The following is a 17,489-nucleotide window of genomic DNA, read 5'->3' as shown; positions in this document are numbered from 1 at the left end:
AACATCTGGAATTTAAACTGCAGATGGTGTTTAATAGAGTATACTGTTTATCATAGATCAGTTTCAGTATTACCTTTTATGTTTTAATCTGTAAATTAATAGGTTTACTACAAAGGGCAGCTTGGTAAAGCTACTTCTGTGAGTGTTACTCCTGAAATGGAGAGAGTCAAGAAGAATCAAGAAATTATCAGCTCGGCAAGTCTTTTGTCTCTTCTTTCTTTGGTTTTCTTGTTTTGGATTAAATAAAAATGAGTTTTTCTGTAATTAATGCCTTTATATATGAATTTTAAAATCTTCTTTAAAAATACTGTAAAAAACTGTGTTTATCTATCTGGCTTGGTCTTATCTCATAATCAAATCTTGAGAAATCTGTTTTGTGTGTGCATCCAACTATTTTTTTTTAATGACTGCTACTGTTTTTAAAATTGTTCCTTTTTGTATTATGTACTAGCCATTCAAAGTGTGATAAATTCTAGCCAATGTCAATGATACTCAGGTTTTGGTAGACCACTGTAATGGTCATTACCAAGAAATTAAAAGAGGATAACTTTCACAGCCTATTAAGCATGGTTTTAATGACCATTTGTGTACTCAAAAACTTTGTGTGTGGTGATGATACTGTGTTTTTCAGGTCAAGTACAGCAGAGATCAGAAAGAGATGAAAGGTAGACCTAGTATGATTCTAGACACACCTGAGCTAAGGCATGTCAAAGAGACGCAAAACAACATTTCAATGGTAGGGTACATTCTCCATGTAACTAGCATTTTCTAAATAACGTTTTGCTATTGACTGGATCGTGCCCTTCATTAATCCAGATAACTAGCACACACCACAAAAGTGTGGACTAATTTTTTCTTACACAGTGATTGATGGGGTGAATTTGCTACCTGCATATTAATAATGTGTTTTGTTTCTACAATACTAATAAAGTTATTTTCCTAATGATTCACTGTCTGACTCCTTAAAGACATTTCACATTCTCTCTCTGCATCCCAAAGTTTTACTAGAGAGGGTGATACACACACTGCCTTGTGCCCATGCATGTCTCTGATTTGTGCGTGCAAGTGCAATTGTGAATGTTGGTACTCTGATTGTCATTGCTTGCAAGGTTATATATGTGTGAGTGTGTGGTATCCATGACAGTATGAGACTGCTTTTTAAATGCTTACAAATATTTGTAAAGCCTTGGTAATGATGGTACTAATTTAGGGATGGGTCCACAGCATTTGATTTTGAATTCGTTTGAAATGGGTGCTCTTTTGGAAGAATTGTAATACCATCACCTGCACGTGAATGCAACTGATTGATGCTAAACATATTAAAAATGCATGGAACTCTTTATATATGTGCAAAATGTAATTACTTCAGAGAATATTCTTAAGGAAGATCCCTGAAATGAAACATATGTTAGTAGATAAACTGCTAATGAATAATTGCACTGTTATAGTTAGTTGCTTGAGTAATATGGAAAAAAAATGGCAATGCCCAGCAATAGGGAAGATGGAAGTGCTTCATCCTTTTGTGGTTATTAATGCTCCTTGCCATTGAGCAGTAAAATAATTCTTATTCTTCCCCAGGTCAAGTACCATGAAGATTTTGAGAAGACAAAAGGCAGAGGTTTCACTCCAATAGTGGATGATCCTGTGACTGAACGGGTGAGAAGAAATACCCAGGTGGTTAGTGATGCTGCCTATAAAGGTGTTCATCCCCATATAGTGGAAATGGACAGGAGACCTGGAATAATTGTGGGTAAGTTAATCTATATGTTTTACTAACTCAAAGTCGTTTGTGTGGGCCAGATCTGCTGATATTTCGTTGTGACCAGAGTAATTATTCTCTGTTATTAATTTCCCCCCATTCTATTTAATTGCAGTTTTATCTCTATTTGATGTTATATACTTCTACATCGTACGCGATTTCTTTTTCAGATTAAAATGGTGGGTCAGTGTTGGGTTGTCAGACAATAATTGTTCTCCAGCAGAATTGCTAATTGCAGTCACCTCTGAAGTAATGAGAATATTAATTAACATAACATATGATAAGATGAAAGGAATTCTAATCAAGCATTAATTTGCTCCACAAAAGCTTAAAGGCGAAAGAGAGAGAGAGCAAGAGAGAGAGAGAAAGGCATAATATAAAAAGTACTTAAATCCTTAATATGAAGCACCAATTATTAATACTTATAACTTACTTTAAAAAATGAAAGTAATCACAGAAGAAATTGCCATTTGACATTTTCATGTAGGTTACTGTAAAAGGAATTCAGCTTCACAATTTCAGTGCCTCCTGGGGCAAGGTTTTCATTGCTGCAAAAAAAAAAAAGCATTATATTTATTTGGGAGGTTGAACAGCTGATCTGTATACATATTGAAATGAAAATTGGATGCATTATGCTTTAAAAATGGGATGCATCATGCTCCTAAGCTATTTGTACTGTATTTGAGCCTATTTAGGTAACACATGAAACTACACATTGTTTTTTTTAATGCTTCTTTTCAACAGGTCCTGGAAAATCCCCACAAAGCAACAGTCATGCCATATTAATAATTAATTTATTAATAATATTTATTTGTATCCCACCTCTTCCTGTATTGGATCGAGGTGGGTAACAACAAACATAAGAACAATAAAAATAGAACACAGCAAACCATAAGTAAAAACATAGCAAAGCATTTAAAATCCAATTCCCTATCTCCCTCCCATCTTAAAATAGCATTAAAAACAATAATTCCCAACTGGAGAGTGAACATTCAGAGGAGTTCAATTTGGGAAGGCCTGCCAGAAGAGATCCATTTTTATTGCCTTTTAAAAAGCCTCCAAAGATGTTATATGGCACATCACTTCCAGCAGGTCATTCCAGACTTTTGGAGCGGCAACAGAAAATGTCCTCTGGGAAGTCGATACCAGTCTGGTTTTCTTGGACTGCAAGAGATTCTTCCCAGAGGACCTGAGAGTGCGGGAAGGATTGTATGGGAGGAGGCATTCCCTCAGATAAGCTGGACCCAAGCCATATGGCCACTTTACCAGTGGGTCTTGAGGTGGGGGGGGGGGGTAGGGGTTACATATTTCATTTTCATCATGTTTTTAACACATTGTGGATGGCATCCTAGTTCAAACTAGAGTAGACCTGTTCCATCAATTCTAGAATGGTAAGTCAATGTATAGGTAATCCCACAGATTCAGTGGTTCTTCTCTAGTCAGGATTAACAGTAGGATTGAAGCCTATATGTATTCTTCAAGTTTGACTGGCATAGTCTTGTTCTCTAACTTATGATTGAAAAGAAAGAGTTTTTTCTTAAAATGTGTATAACTGCCCTTGATGTCTCTGTAATTCAAGGATTATTCTCCGTGTACCCAAAATTATCCCAATGATATTGTACAGAAATCTCTGTGTGAACATTACCACTGATATTGGGTATTTCCCTAGCAACCCGAATATGTCCTGCAAGTGATTGAATTGACACATCTCACATTGACCAGTCATACGTAATTTTTTCTAACATCCACTATGATAGCTGCTAATATAGACCAACCTCTGGGAATGGCCTTGTGGCAGGAGTTATGTATTTTATGTAAAACATACAGTAGCTCTCTACCAAGCAGGTACTGAAGGCAGTTTGCAGTTAAAAATAGGCTACCATAAAATGTAATAAAATAGCGAACTAAAGAACAAAATGACAAAATAAACTCTGATTCCAGGAGTAAAGCAGAGGTTTGGGAAAATAATTTCTACAAGACAGAAAAGGCTGTCAGCAAGACTGTTAGCTTGTATATTTGCAAACAAATGTTTTTGAAGATCAGTCACTGATTGGAGTACCATCCTAGAAAATTTATTTATTTTATTCATTTATTTTATTTATATGCTGCTTTTCTCCCAGGATGGCACCCAAAGTGGCTTCCATAAGAACAAATTAAAAATGTTTTTAAAAAGTTTTAAAACCTATTTAAAATCACCACAATGGAATACTATAAAACTGATTTAAACAAACAAAACAAACAAGCTTCATTTATATACCGCTTCATACCGCCTAAGCAGTGTCTAAGCGGTTTACAACTGTAAGCTAATTTGCCCCCAACAATCTGGGTACTAATTTTAGCGACCTCAGAAGGATGCAAGCCTGAGTCAAGCTTGAGCCCTTTTGCTGGTCTTGAACTCGCAACCTTGTAGTTTTGAGTGAGTGGCTGCAGTACCGGCATTTAACCACTGCGCCACCATACAAAAGTTAAAAACAGATAAAACATACATTACATAAAAAACCTTGCCTGCTTAAGCATTAAAAAGCTCACTTAAGTAAGAATGTTTTTACGTGCCAGTGAAAAGAAAGCAGGGAGGAAGCCAGCCTAGCCTCCCATGGAAGAGAGTTCCAGAGGGTGGGAGCAGCCACTGACAAGGCTCTCTCATGTTCTCACCAAGTGAGCCTGTGATGGTGGTGGCACCAAGAGAAAACCTTTCCCTGAAGATCTTAAAGGTGTGGCAGGTTCATATGGGGAGATAGAGACTTTCAAATGGTGTGGACATAAGCCTTGTAGGGCTTTATACATCATGAGTTGTGCCTGGAAATAAACCTGTAGCCATTGAAGCTGTTTCCTACTCCTACTCCTTCTTCCTGTTTGGCTTACTTTTGATCATAGCAGCATAAGTAGCAGAGTCTGTTAAAATATTTGAATGAATGGACCTGTTTCATGGAAAGGTTATCTAAAAGTGCAACCTGGAGAGAATCAGTAAGCATCTGATGCCATGTTGTGTTTACATTTTTGAAAGGCAAGCAACATGCTTTGTTGGTATTTGTTTTTAATAAACTCATTGGCAAATTCAAAGCTGAATTGTCTTATTGGCTTCCTAATGTGGAGCAACAAAATCAGGAACTGAATGCTGCTGGTGAAGAAGGAGAAAATACAGCTGGTGAAGAAGGAGAAAATACTGTAGCTTTTCAGTTCCCATTGCAGAACAATCAGTTGGAAAAATTGGGTGATAAGAACTTGGAACTGAAGCAATGCCTTTCAAAGAACACAACAATTCTTAACTCCCTTTAGATTTTATCAACAGTTTCCTATGTTTTTAAATTTTAACTTATCTGGTTATTGTTTGCATATAATCTGATAGGAAATCAGACAATCCTTTTCAGTTTGTATGTTACTTGAAGCATATAAGAGAGGGGGGAAATAGCTGAAATAATGAAATATCACAGGGAACAAATTACTTGTGCAAAAAATGGTAAGATAGAAAAGTGTTTCTTGGCTATAGTAATATAAATAAACTTAATGTTTCATGGATCAGCCTATATAAAATAAATTAAGAGTGGGTAGTATGCAAGCTACATGGGCCCCCTTGGCCTAATTTTCTGGCCACTGCTACTGCATTTGCTGATGCAATGTGGTGACAGCAACCTTACCTAGCAATTTTTCTTGAAAACAAGGAATGTAGGAAGTGCGCACCTTGTTTTCAAGCTAATAAAGCAACAATTTTTTTATTGGAATGGATTCATTTGGGCCCCCCCCCACTGCCCTGGAAAAATAACACCTAAGGTACAAATGTAGAGACAAGGCATGCTGAATACCATAATTTTGTCCCTTGGCTATTCAGGACATGTGTGTCTCTTTGTTTTGGCTACAGAAGGATGATCATCACAAAACATAGTTCTTCCAACTTTAGCTGAGGGGAAAAAAGGAGTAGCAATCAATTTTACAAAACAACTGATGAAGTAGACTTAGTCTACAAAAACTTATGCTACCAATTTATTTCTCTCAGTTAGTCTCACAGTTGCTACAAGATCTATTTGCATAAGAAAACAGTTGATCAGATCTTTGTGCATTTACTTTCCACACCTTCTGTCTCATCATTTCTTTTTGGGCAAGACCTCAAAATTTGGCGCACAGATCCTGGCTCCATCTTCGACATTGACCCTTTGGAAGACAATATTCAGTCTAAGAGTCTACATATGCTTTCTGGTACTTTTCAAATCATGGCTTTTCCCCAATGCCTGGTAGTAGTTGTAAAAGTAATATTTAACATAGAGCATCTAACAATACAGCTGCTGGATTTCAGAAATGACTTATGTATACACAAAGGCACTTTTTTTTGCAGTGGCCACATTAATATAAAGTGTCATAAGCTAAATGCACGTGGATTAGCTGGATTGGATTTCACTTCATGCACATGGTTTTATCCTCATTAGTAGTCTGCATGGAACAATTTGCTGAGGTCTAAACTGACACAAACTTTTCAAATGTAGTGTGTGTGATATAAGAAGTGGATTTTCTTCATTATTAAATGCATATAACAAGCTATCCCTGTAAAATGTTAGGTTAATTTTGCATGTGGATTATTAGATTGCCTTATATGACAGGTTGAATAAAAACAGCAATTCATTTTTCTCTGCTGTGACAAAAGTCTTAACATTGTAAAGGATCTGTATTCCATCCCTTGAAATTGTGCAGTGCAACCTTTTGGATAGGCAGTGGAATGTCTTGGGAAAGCAATTGTATATTAACAGACTGCATGTGGCTATGTAATCCAGTATTTTGATGTTTGTAAGGATAATTGCCTTTTCTCGTACATTTTAGAGGACTCTAAATCACAACATATTGTTGTCTGCCCTGTTTCTCTATTTTTGTTAGTGTACTTTGTAAATACCAGTGTCTTTTTTTCTTTACTAATTTATCATACAACTATTTATTTAAGTATTGTTTCTTCTTGTAGAAAAAGCAAGACGTTACAATAAACAACATTTATATTCTACCAGTACTTCTGGCGTTGGAGATGACAAGTCAGATGGTTCTATATTTTCTTATTCCAGTGAGGTAACAAGGCCATCTAATGAAGGAGGTACCCACAGATGTCCACTGTTTTCTTTTGCTTAACCATCACAGTGTGTCAGTTCTTTACACAACTCACATTTAATTCTCAGCAATTCTTGCTGTTTCAGTGAATAAACATCTAATTAATGTCAGAGATCCTATGAGAAATCTGGCTGAGTTTTTTGCATCCTCATATATATATATGATTCACAAGTCTCAGTGGCTCAAAAATAGAATTTATTTTGTTTTAACAAAGTCCAGGTAGTTCTGATTTTCAGTATTGTAGGTGAATGGAAGACAGAGTGTAAATCATTCTCAAGTGTATGGTTTTCATTGCGGAAGGATATATGTCAATTTTTTAACTGATCTTGTTCAAGATTCCACTAGCTCACCAGGACAGAGTCAATGCCAAGAGGCAAAGGGGTGTATGTGTGTAGAAGATAGAGACTGGAACGGCCAGCTTCAGTAGATTATGATTATAACTTTATGTTCTATGTTATGTCAGAGCCAGTTTGGATCTGGTTTTAACCCAATCATGGTTTTAATGGTTTTCAGTCAACTGAATTTGAATAATCTAGACCATTATTCTTTGTCATGTGACAACCTTTCAATATCCTGGTTGACTTGACACCAATAAAACATTACATTGCAGCATTATAATTTTTGATGTTTCAGAAACATGACATTTATAGTGCTCATTTCTGCACCAGATACATACATGGGGGCTGGAAGCCTGCATTATGCTAGTATAACAGCCTGTTTACACTAGCAGTTGAACTTTTTCTAGGATCAGACAGTAGCTGTAAAGGAAGATAAACCCATTTTCTCCATTGCTGGGTTCCAGTTAGTTCTTGAGCCAGGAGGTTCTGGTAAGGCTGGATGGGAAAATTACTAGTTCTGTAGCACAGGTGATTTTCCAAGTCAGCTTTCCCAGAGCAACCTGGTTTTGATGAATGCTCCACACTCAAGAAGTAAGCTATTTGGAACTGGAAGCATTTCTTCCTAGTGACAATTACTTTCTTTAACCTTTTTGCATGGCCACAGTGCCCACAACCTCTTTTTGCCTGCTGGTTTGGTGCACCAACAAGATTCTGGTTGTATACTACACATACATACTGGTACATGCAACTGTATGTATGTATAATTTATATTTGTGTATTGCTTTTCCAGAATGCACAAATCGCTACCATATACAAAAATAAAAATGAATAAAATAGTCACAATCCCTATACAGTTCTAAGTGCCATAATTTGTAAGCTAAAAATTAGACACCCAGATCTTGTTAGAATGGGAAGAGAATTCCACAGTTTCAGTGCTACTATAGAAAATACCTGTGCTGGCCAAATGGCTGTAATAAAGTTTGTTGTTGTTATAGAAAATACCAAGCTTTGACTATATATTAAATAAATGAGAGAAGCCACTCAGCAAGGCATGCAGGTTCTAAATTATGCAAAGTTTTTAAAGTCTGAACCAGTACTTTATGTTGAATGTTAATGTACACATGGCACTGATGCCACTTAAATTGTAGATGTAATGTAGCCCTATGACCAAACCCTGTCAGTAGATGGGTACACAGCCTTTCCATTAGCAGGAGTTTTTTTTAGCTGTCCTTAGCACTCAGACATACTAGTAGTATGTAGAAAGGTTAAAAAGGTGAAGTAAGAAGTAACCAAAACATAGGGGTGAAACAGCCTGCCCCTTTGTGCTAGTTTGGTGGCAGTGTCAGAGCATGGCATTTAGATGCTGCACGCTCTGACGCCACCCATCCGCCCACATGGTGGGCACTTTTGTGGCACTCCGGCAGCATGCTGTTTATACACTGCACATCACAAAAACACTACAAAGCTGCGGCAGTGGCGGAAAAGCTGGCTTTTTGCTGACTTAAAAAGGAGCAGTATTTTGCCACCTCTTTTTGGGCTGGTAAAAAGCTGGATTGGGACTCCAGCATGCAGTTGCCCTGGCCCTGGCCTGGCTTTCTCCAGGGCAGCCCTTCAGGACCATCTGTTTCAGCCCATGGATGAAAGTGATTGGGCACTATTCTAAGTAAGAAGGTGCAGTTACATCATGGCTTTAGTGTAATGTCCATGTTAATGCTCAGGGCTGTAGTTTTAAAAAGCTAACATAAAAATTATCTGCCAAGCAGAGCTTAATTGTGTGAACTACATATTATATAAATTGGACAAATTTTCATTATTTTGAATAATTTTAATTATGACTTGCAGAATTTAACTAAAAACAGAGCTGAGATTCTCAGGGGGTTGAATCCTGTATCCCTTCCCTATGTGTTTGTTTTAAAATAAAGTCAAGTATTTGGTTGCCTCTTCCACAGAACTGCAGCATATTCAGAGCCCTGCTGAGAGGTTTCTGCTCTGCTTCAGATGCTCAAAGCAGATTTGGCTCTATTTGTATTTCAGAGGAATTAATGAGAATGGATTTTGTTCTGATTTTGTTATCTACACAATTGATCTATGCTAAGTCACATTTTTTCATTGTTAATATATTATTCAATGTTACTGCTAAAACTGAAATAGATATTTCCAACTTCTTTGTGTTATTTCATATTTTACTGGTATGTATGAGAGTGAGAGATGCAACTCATAGGATTAGCGTTTTAGTGCTACAAAATAAGTTGCAAACCATTTCAGTAAATGAATAAACATGAATGTACATGGTATACTAATAAGTTTCCTTTCTGTTTTTTCTATACATTGAAAGGGATTTTTATATTACACTTATATTACACTTAAATATATCAATGAAATATTCATTGCAATCTTCTGTTCTGCTTGACTATATTTTCAAGCCATTTAAACTGTTCCTTGACATTTCACGTTTTAGTCTTAAAATGGAATAACTTTAGTATTCCCATTATCATCTGACAACTATAGCCTAAATTCAATTTCAAGATCAAAACAGAATATATCAATTGGATTTACATCATTATCGACTTAATGCCATTCAGCAATTGAGTCAGTGGGACAATTGTAGTTGGAGCCTTTATGTTTGGATTTGGATTTGGATTTAAGTCTGTGTTTTTCTTATTTGATATATATATTTTAATGCTCAGGTTTCTGAAAGTCCATGCCCTTTAGTGACAAAACTGTGTATTTTCTGTTGTGATGAAACAATGTTAAAATGAATTTGTTAAACTGAAAAAAAGAGCCTCTTCCGCAGGGGTAGGCAACTCTTTTGAGCTGGGGGCCAGGTTGCTGTCCCTCAGACAACTGGGGGGTCGAAGCCAAAAAATAAATAATTAAATATTTTTTAAAAAATTAAATAAATAAATAAACCGGGACAAATGTAGGACAAAATTTTCAAATGGAGGGCACTTTTTAAATAAATAATGGAGGTCATGTGAAAAATTTTGCTGATTTTTTAAAAAAATGTTAAGATAAATGCATGTTTCTGAGGCTTCTATAGACAATTGCCCCACTGTGCCCCTTGTGCGAGACGCCAAAGGCCCCGGTGGCAATCAGCGGCAGGACCAGGCTGGGGCCGGTCCCAAGGCATCGCTGGGCCGCATCCGGCCCGCGGGCCACAGGTTGCCTACCCCTGCTCTTCCGTAATGTGCTCTTTGGCTTAGTACTTTTCTGCAAGTGCCACATATCTGTTTTTGTAGCTATACCATATACTAATATTTGGTGTGCTCTCCTATTGAAGGAAAAGTGAAAAAAGTATGATCCAGCCAAACTTCTCAAACTCAAAGAGCCCATGAAAATTGAACTCAACAATATATATAAAAAGGACAAAAATATCTACCATTTTACACAGAATGGCAATATATTTATTAACAGCTCACAGATAGAAGCTTTGCATATAGAAACTCTACAGAACACAACTTTCTCAAAAGATAATAGAGACAAGGAAATGACAGAAGCAAAAGGAAGCAAAGCAAGACTGCCCTCCTGCTTTATGTAAACTGATGAACAGTCCTAGAGATAAATTTACGGCACTTTATAAATAAAGGTTAATAATAATAATATCAAGAATTAAGAAATTTCTCTGTCATTCCCTCTCCAGACTTTCTTCCCCCTCCTTTGCTTCCATAATTGACTCCCACCTTGATAATATTAAAATGCTTCTTAATGCTAAAAGCAGATACAAGAAAGGGTAGATGTAGGGCCAGCTACTGTTAGGCAGAAAGAGGCAGGTACTCCAGATGACAGTGCTGGAGAGTTTGAAGGAAGTAGCTTTCATCCTCTGCTCATCCCTACCTGTTGGAAGACAGAACTGTGGTCCTAGCCTGGCATGCTATCCTCAGAGAAGATGAACCACAGTGTCCCATTCGCAGTCATGCTCCGGGATTCAACTGTCCAGTACATGGAACAAGAGAGGTGCTATCTTGTCCTTCACTTCAGGCAACAAAACATTTTGGGGTAGCCCTGGTTAGAAGTACTACATAGAAAAGAGAGAATGCTATCTTTTTCAGGCAGGCCATCAATGAACATATCAAGAGATAGTATTTGCTAACATTGCTCTATTCTAATTATTTCAACCTCCAGCTGGTAGGAAAAAGCATTGCTAAAAATAATTAAATTAAGCCAGATCCTCTTGGGTCCTGAGGTATTCAACTAATATGTATATTATGTTCCAATATCAGATCAGTAAACTAAGTTTTTCTCTTTACACATGCTGGGAAATAGAGCCACAACTCACTCTTTGAATTATCTGGCTTCACTTTCAAATAGACTTTAAAAAAAAAATTCATGCTACACAGAATCATTTAATTTGTTTTACATTTAGTGCTTGTCTATTTAAAAACATCTTTACAGTAATTTAGGAAGAGACTGCATAATGATTTTATGTATGGTGCATCTTAGAATATATATATTATTTTATGAGATTCATTGTTTGCATATACAGCTTGAAAATATTAAAAAAATAATAATCCTGAAACGAGACCTTGATTTTGCCATTTTAAATAAGGGAAACTATTTTACTACAACATGGTATATAATGGGACTTGAACATACAGAGATTTTGGTATCCATGGAGTGCGGGATGGGGTCCTGGAACCACACCCAAGCAGATACCATGGGCCCACTGTATATTAAGATGTATATATCCATTAATGTATATATGCACTTACACATACACATACATGTTGGAATTGGAGTTGGGTAGGCAGGAGATTTCTGCTTAATCAAACGTCTGTGTGAATAATAATAACAATAGGAGCTAAAGCTGCCCCATCCAGACTCTTAAAGGGCTTTCAGAGATGTACATATTGTTATTACATCAGAATGTTTCCTAATGGGTGTGGTGATCCAAGGATCTCTTTATATAAATAATCACTACCCAATCTTTAAGATTTTGCAACAGCTATATGACTAGCCTATATTATTCATTTCAGTGCATATTTTACTGAAAAGTGTAGTAAAACAAGAAGCATTGAAAACAAAGGTAAGATTGCATTAGATTTTCTAGTCTATACATAACAAAACTGAACTACTTTTTGATTGTAGTTAATAGAGCAAGAGTGCTTATGAAGCAGCATTCTTTTGTTGTTGTTGCTTAATCATCCATGTGGAAAACCTGGAAGTTTGTGGTTTTTTTGTTCACAAACGGTGAAGGTTTTACTGTACGGAAGAAGCTCATAGTTTGTGTGATTAAAAGGGTTTGTGTGATCAAAGCATCATGTTCTGGGACAACATAGAAAGCTAATAATTTTTAAAATAACTTTCTCATCCCTTTCCTTCTCTGTTTTCCTTACAATGAACAATGTAATCCTATTGATTGTGAATGTAAATTATTGCTTGAATTTAGCAGGAACCTTAAGCGCTCATTTCGCTTCTCCAGGACAATACATATGGCATAATTCCCCTCTCTGTACTACTACAAAAACACACAAATCACTCCTACAACAATGTCAACTATGATTTTTTTAGATACTGGCAGCTGGTGGCTTTCATTTGAGAGGAGCAGTTTTGTTCTGAACTTTAAAGGAGCTATTCATGGTGCTGAAACTGTTTTGGCTAGCTCCTTTGAAATTCAGAATAAAACCTGGAGCTGATTCACCACTCTACTCTCAGTCTATGGCTGAGGGCAAGGAAATTCACAGCACAAAGACTTTGCATCTGGTAGAAAGTCTACTTAAATCATACTATAGGGACAGGAATAACTGGGCCTAGGGATATCATTATTGGTGGCATCTTTTTGCCCCCATAATGTATAACTTATTTCTAAAGAACATTGGGGCAGATACCTATTTTGTTTCATAGCTTTTAGAGAGCCTTGATGTACCTCAAATCCCTGGCTAATAAATTTTGCTTGAGACAAAAAAAATATCATAGTGTACCTTGGTGCATTTTGTTGTGCCAGGTTACACAAAATTGGCAAAATTGCATATATTTCAATTACAGCAGAAACCTATAGTGAATAGAGTAATTTGCTCCTCGCTGAATTGGCAGTGTGGATTGCACAGATGTAATTTACTACTGAACTAAACTACTACTGTTTGACAGTTGGGATGTACATGTATCCCATGTGTCCCACCAAAAATTTGATAACCCAGTACAAGAAGGTGACATGGGGAAGAACTAATCTAGGAAACCTGATTTAGCACTGATAATTGAATTGAGTGTTCCTACACTTTGTAGCAGTATTGGTTGTCTGACATGAGTGTTACCACATAGCAGAGGAATTTTAAAATAAAGCTTTTATTACAGGCAAACAAATTTTGATTCTAATATTATAATGGTTTGTTGACTGTTCACCACTTTGAAGTGAATGAAGATTGCACAGCAGTTCACAGCTGGCATATGCCTTCACTATGGAATGTTTTTATTTAATTTGCAAGATTGCAAGTAAATTACATTTTTGCTTACATCTATTAGGTGTGACGAAGATATGCTTGTGGTATTGTCGTATATAAAGTACTCACACTATTGAAGTTACTTTGACTGACAAGCTTATTTATAGATACAGAAGATCTCTCTGCTTAGTCTACTTCCTGCTGGTGTAACTGATTTCTACAGATTTTCAGATTAGAAGAGCAGACCACTACTTCATCTATGGAATTTCTGTAGAATGTTCCTTTTTAAAAAATTAGTAATACCTTTGTGTTTCTTTATCATGTAGCACCTGTGCTTCCTGGGGCATATCAACAAAGCCAGCCCCAAGGATATGGTTACATGCACCAGACTAGTGTGTCCTCAATGAGATCAATTCATTCACAGCCACATTCAGCTAATTTGGTGAGTATTAAAGAAATATATATTTTTAATAGTAGCCTCTCTTTTATTACTGTAATTGCCTTTTAAAAAAAGTATAGAACAAGTGTATAGAAGCTTACTGTTCCCCCCATGGGCTCAATGTGCCATAGAATAGTGAAAGTATCAGGGAAGAACTGACCTGTTTGTGCCTTTTTACTTGGCTGCAGCTGCATCATTTTCAGGTACTGTACAGTCTATTTCTTTATAAAACCATTAATATCCTGCCCTTTTTCCTGAAGAAGATCAGTGTGCCATGTACTGAAAATAAACAATATAATTTAGAGCATTTACATGGAGATAAATGGAGTGTCTTAAAGGGCTCAAAATTCTGGAAGATACTCAGAGGCCCGAAATGGACTGGCCAAAAAGTGCAGGTTCTAGCTGCTTCAGGGGCATGGTGAGCAGATGATACGCATCCTCCATTCTGCCCGAAGCCACTCCAAGGCCATCTTAGGTGGCCCAAGGCTGGTGGAAAAAGGAGTGGTGAAAAGCGGCGGTGGCCTGCTCTAAAAGCTTCCCATCTGGTTGCCACAGTTCCCAGCCGATTGGGGTTCAATCACAGGAGAAGTGGCCAGAGGCTGCTTCTTCATGCCCATCTGTTTTGTTCCAGAGTCTTTCCCCCCCCCAGAGAAATGCATCCCCCAAATACAACAACAATTCACTCTGATTATAAAGAAAAGATTCAACTGCTTGTCTAAACACAACTAATGAAAAAGCATCGTGGCTCTCTCAAGGCAGGATGTTCTGGAGGCTAGAATGACAAGAGAATGAGAGAGTTACAGGAACTGATAAGGGAATCACTGGATTCATCTTTCAGACCTTTGTTAGCATAATACATCAGCTAGCATTCTGCTAGTGACTTACATGGGCGTAGGTGCAGCTTACATGTATGTAAGTATTTTGCTATGCTCCTGCCCTTGCACTCTTCCAGCAGCCTCCCACATCTGGCAGCATCAAGGCCCAGGAGGGACTGCTGCTGCTGCTTCTTACTAGAGGAAAGTGGGGGGGGGGGGGGGAGATTCAGACCATGAAGATCTGGCTGTTCTGAGCAACCGAGGGAAGAAAAAGGCAGGTGCACTCTGTCAGAGAAGGTACCCTTATTTCTTCCCAACTGAGTTTAGACCAGCTGCTTCTCTAGGGACTCCTCATTCTTATCTTCCGCATTGGTAAGTGACATCAGGAAGGCCCCCTCTTGAAGCTTGACAGCTGTTCTTTGTTGTATGTGTGGAGCTCTAAACCATGGAATTATTTTTAAATCACAGCTCACTAGGGGCTCATTCCCACTACAATTTGCTCCGAAGTGTGATTCAGGTTATATGACCCTCGTTTCCATTTGAAACTGCTTCTAATCCTCATTTGAGCGATTCTGCGTGCCCAGTAAGTGGGAATGCCAGATCAGAATCAGTTCTTTCTGAGGGGAGGGACAAATGGCAGAGGGGTGCATACCATCCCTCCCCAGAGATGTGTCTCTCTCTCTCTCTCTCTCTCTCTCACACACACACACACACCTAGTGCTGCCTTTTGGGTTTGTGATTGTGACATGGGTGCTTTTTTAAAAAAATGTACATTAAATTAATCAATGAATCAATAGATTGATCTTGCAACTACTAGTTGCTAAGCCATTCTATTGATTTATCTCTTAATTTAATTTATTTAAAAAAATTTTTTTTGCTGTGTTCCCTTCCTCCTCCTTTCTTCCCTCAGCAGCCTGAGCTGTGGGCAAAGGCTTGCATCTGGGCAGAGGGGAGCGCATGCACACACACACACCCCTCCTTCTCCTGCGTACCTCCAACCGCACCACCAGCAGCATCAGCAACAACAGTGACAGGTTGAGATCCAGGAGGGAAGCGGGGTGGGGTGGGGGCTTTGCTGGATGACAGCTGGGTGAAGGAACGTCATCTTGCCCTGGAGTGCTCCGCATCTCCCTCTCTCTGAGGATTCCCTTCCCAGGGAAGTAGAAACACCAAAAGAGAAGGGAAGGGAGAGAAAAAAGGGGGCAGGAAGGAGGGAGCACCAGAGACACACTTGCCTAGAAATTAAACTACAAGGCAGATATGGCCTCTGAATTCTACTACTTACTACTGAATTATTACTATTACTCCTTTGGAATCACCTTTTTCATTTTGCTTTAATGCACATTTCACTGTAATCAAAATATAAGGTTCATAGTCACTTAACTTGGACAAGAAGTGGAGTATACAGTGAGGCAGGCATTGAGGGACACAACAAAGCATGCCAAAATGCTAGTTTCACAGAGGAAAATTTAGTAATGCTTAGTGAGGATCATTTATATGCCTCGGAACACATACACCAGGCAAAGCAAACACACACAGAGCACTAGAGGTGGAAGAATCTTACTGCTTCTATCTCTTCCCTCTTTCTCCAACATTTGCTGTTACCTTTTTGTTTTTCTGGCATGAGGAGACTGGAATATTCCCATGTGTACTGCTGGGCTAAATCCACTCATTTTTATTTTCTAAGAATGCCTTTCTGTGAGGTCCAGAGGTAATACTAGAGAGATAAAGATGGCAGTGAAGGCTGGCGTGTTCATTTAATGTTTTGTGCCAATTACACATTTTTTTTAAAAAAAACCTGATTTAAAATCTTTTCAGAGGAGGTGAGATGGGGAGGTTGGTAGGTGCCAAAGGAGATGTCTGCAGGCACATTTGTACTTATAGGCACTGTGTTGGGGCCTTCGGGTACAGTACCTTTTGTATGTTTTACTGTCAGATTACAAAGTAGCTTGCTTCTCTTTCATGTGGATGTTTGATTTGCTTTGTCACCAAGCAAGTCAAATTCATATTTTAAAGAGTGATTGAACATTCAGGATTTAGTACTTACAATGAAACATAGTTTAGTATCTACTGCCTTATTGTTCCATATACAAGAATTTTTTGCATTGTGCTAGTTTGTTGAACATTAAGAGGGGTGGGGCTATATCATGATGTCTGGGGCTGCATATAGCCCTCACCAGATGTAGGAGGATGGGTCAGGCTTTATGAAAATGGAGGCCAGGGTGTGGGTGACCATACTCAGCTACTGGCTCATACAATCCTTTTCCCTACCAGCCTCGCTCCTCTTACTCTGACTGGTGTATTCCAGTCTACATGGAAACAGACAGTGATGGCTAAAATGTCATCACTGGGCTTCCCTCCAGATCTTTTGATTAGCATGGGATACGAAAAGGCTAAAATAACAATCAAACAATGGGTGATAGATATAGAGCAACAACTAGACATAGCTAGTGCCCCAACTTTTATTGTTAATGACTCCATGAAATACTTGGTATCTTCTATGGCATACTTAACAAAACTCTATTAGAACACCGGATAGTCTTTACTGTGGCACGATGTCATGCCCTTCCCTTAGCTGTCCTTGAAGGCTGATACAAGAAGATCCCCTTCTCAAACAGATTATGCCCTTGTGACTCTGGCCAAATAGAGACAATTTAGCATGTATTACATCCACCTCAGCCT

The 17,489-nt window shown here is 38.0% G+C and overlaps 1 protein-coding gene across 4 annotated transcripts in view; it reads left to right on the top strand.

Moving 5' to 3' along the window:
• The window catches only part of NEBL (nebulette), a 192,208-nt gene that overhangs the window by 161,516 nt on the left and 13,203 nt on the right, over positions 1-17,489 (top strand). The window contains exons 20-25 of one of the 4 annotated variants that reach the window (XM_089533335.1): positions 103-195; positions 632-736; positions 1,579-1,750; positions 5,858-5,950; positions 6,702-6,827; positions 13,880-13,995. In XM_089533335.1, the coding sequence (XP_089389461.1) occupies positions 103-195; positions 632-736; positions 1,579-1,750; positions 5,858-5,950; positions 6,702-6,827; positions 13,880-13,995 (705 nt within the window). The remainder of the gene's footprint in view (positions 1-102; positions 196-631; positions 737-1,578; positions 1,751-5,857; positions 5,951-6,701; positions 6,828-13,879; positions 13,996-17,489) is intronic. The other 3 variants (XM_089533336.1, XM_089533337.1, XM_089533338.1) reach the window with 3 other exon arrangements.

The sequence above is a fragment of the Sceloporus occidentalis genome, unplaced genomic scaffold (genome assembly GCF_023333645.1).
Source record: "Sceloporus occidentalis isolate IW3139 unplaced genomic scaffold, rSceOcc1.0.p SCAF_7, whole genome shotgun sequence".
In the NCBI taxonomy this organism is placed as follows: domain Eukaryota; kingdom Metazoa; phylum Chordata; class Lepidosauria; order Squamata; family Phrynosomatidae; genus Sceloporus; species Sceloporus occidentalis.
This window is presented reverse-complemented; position numbering and strand designations above follow the sequence as displayed.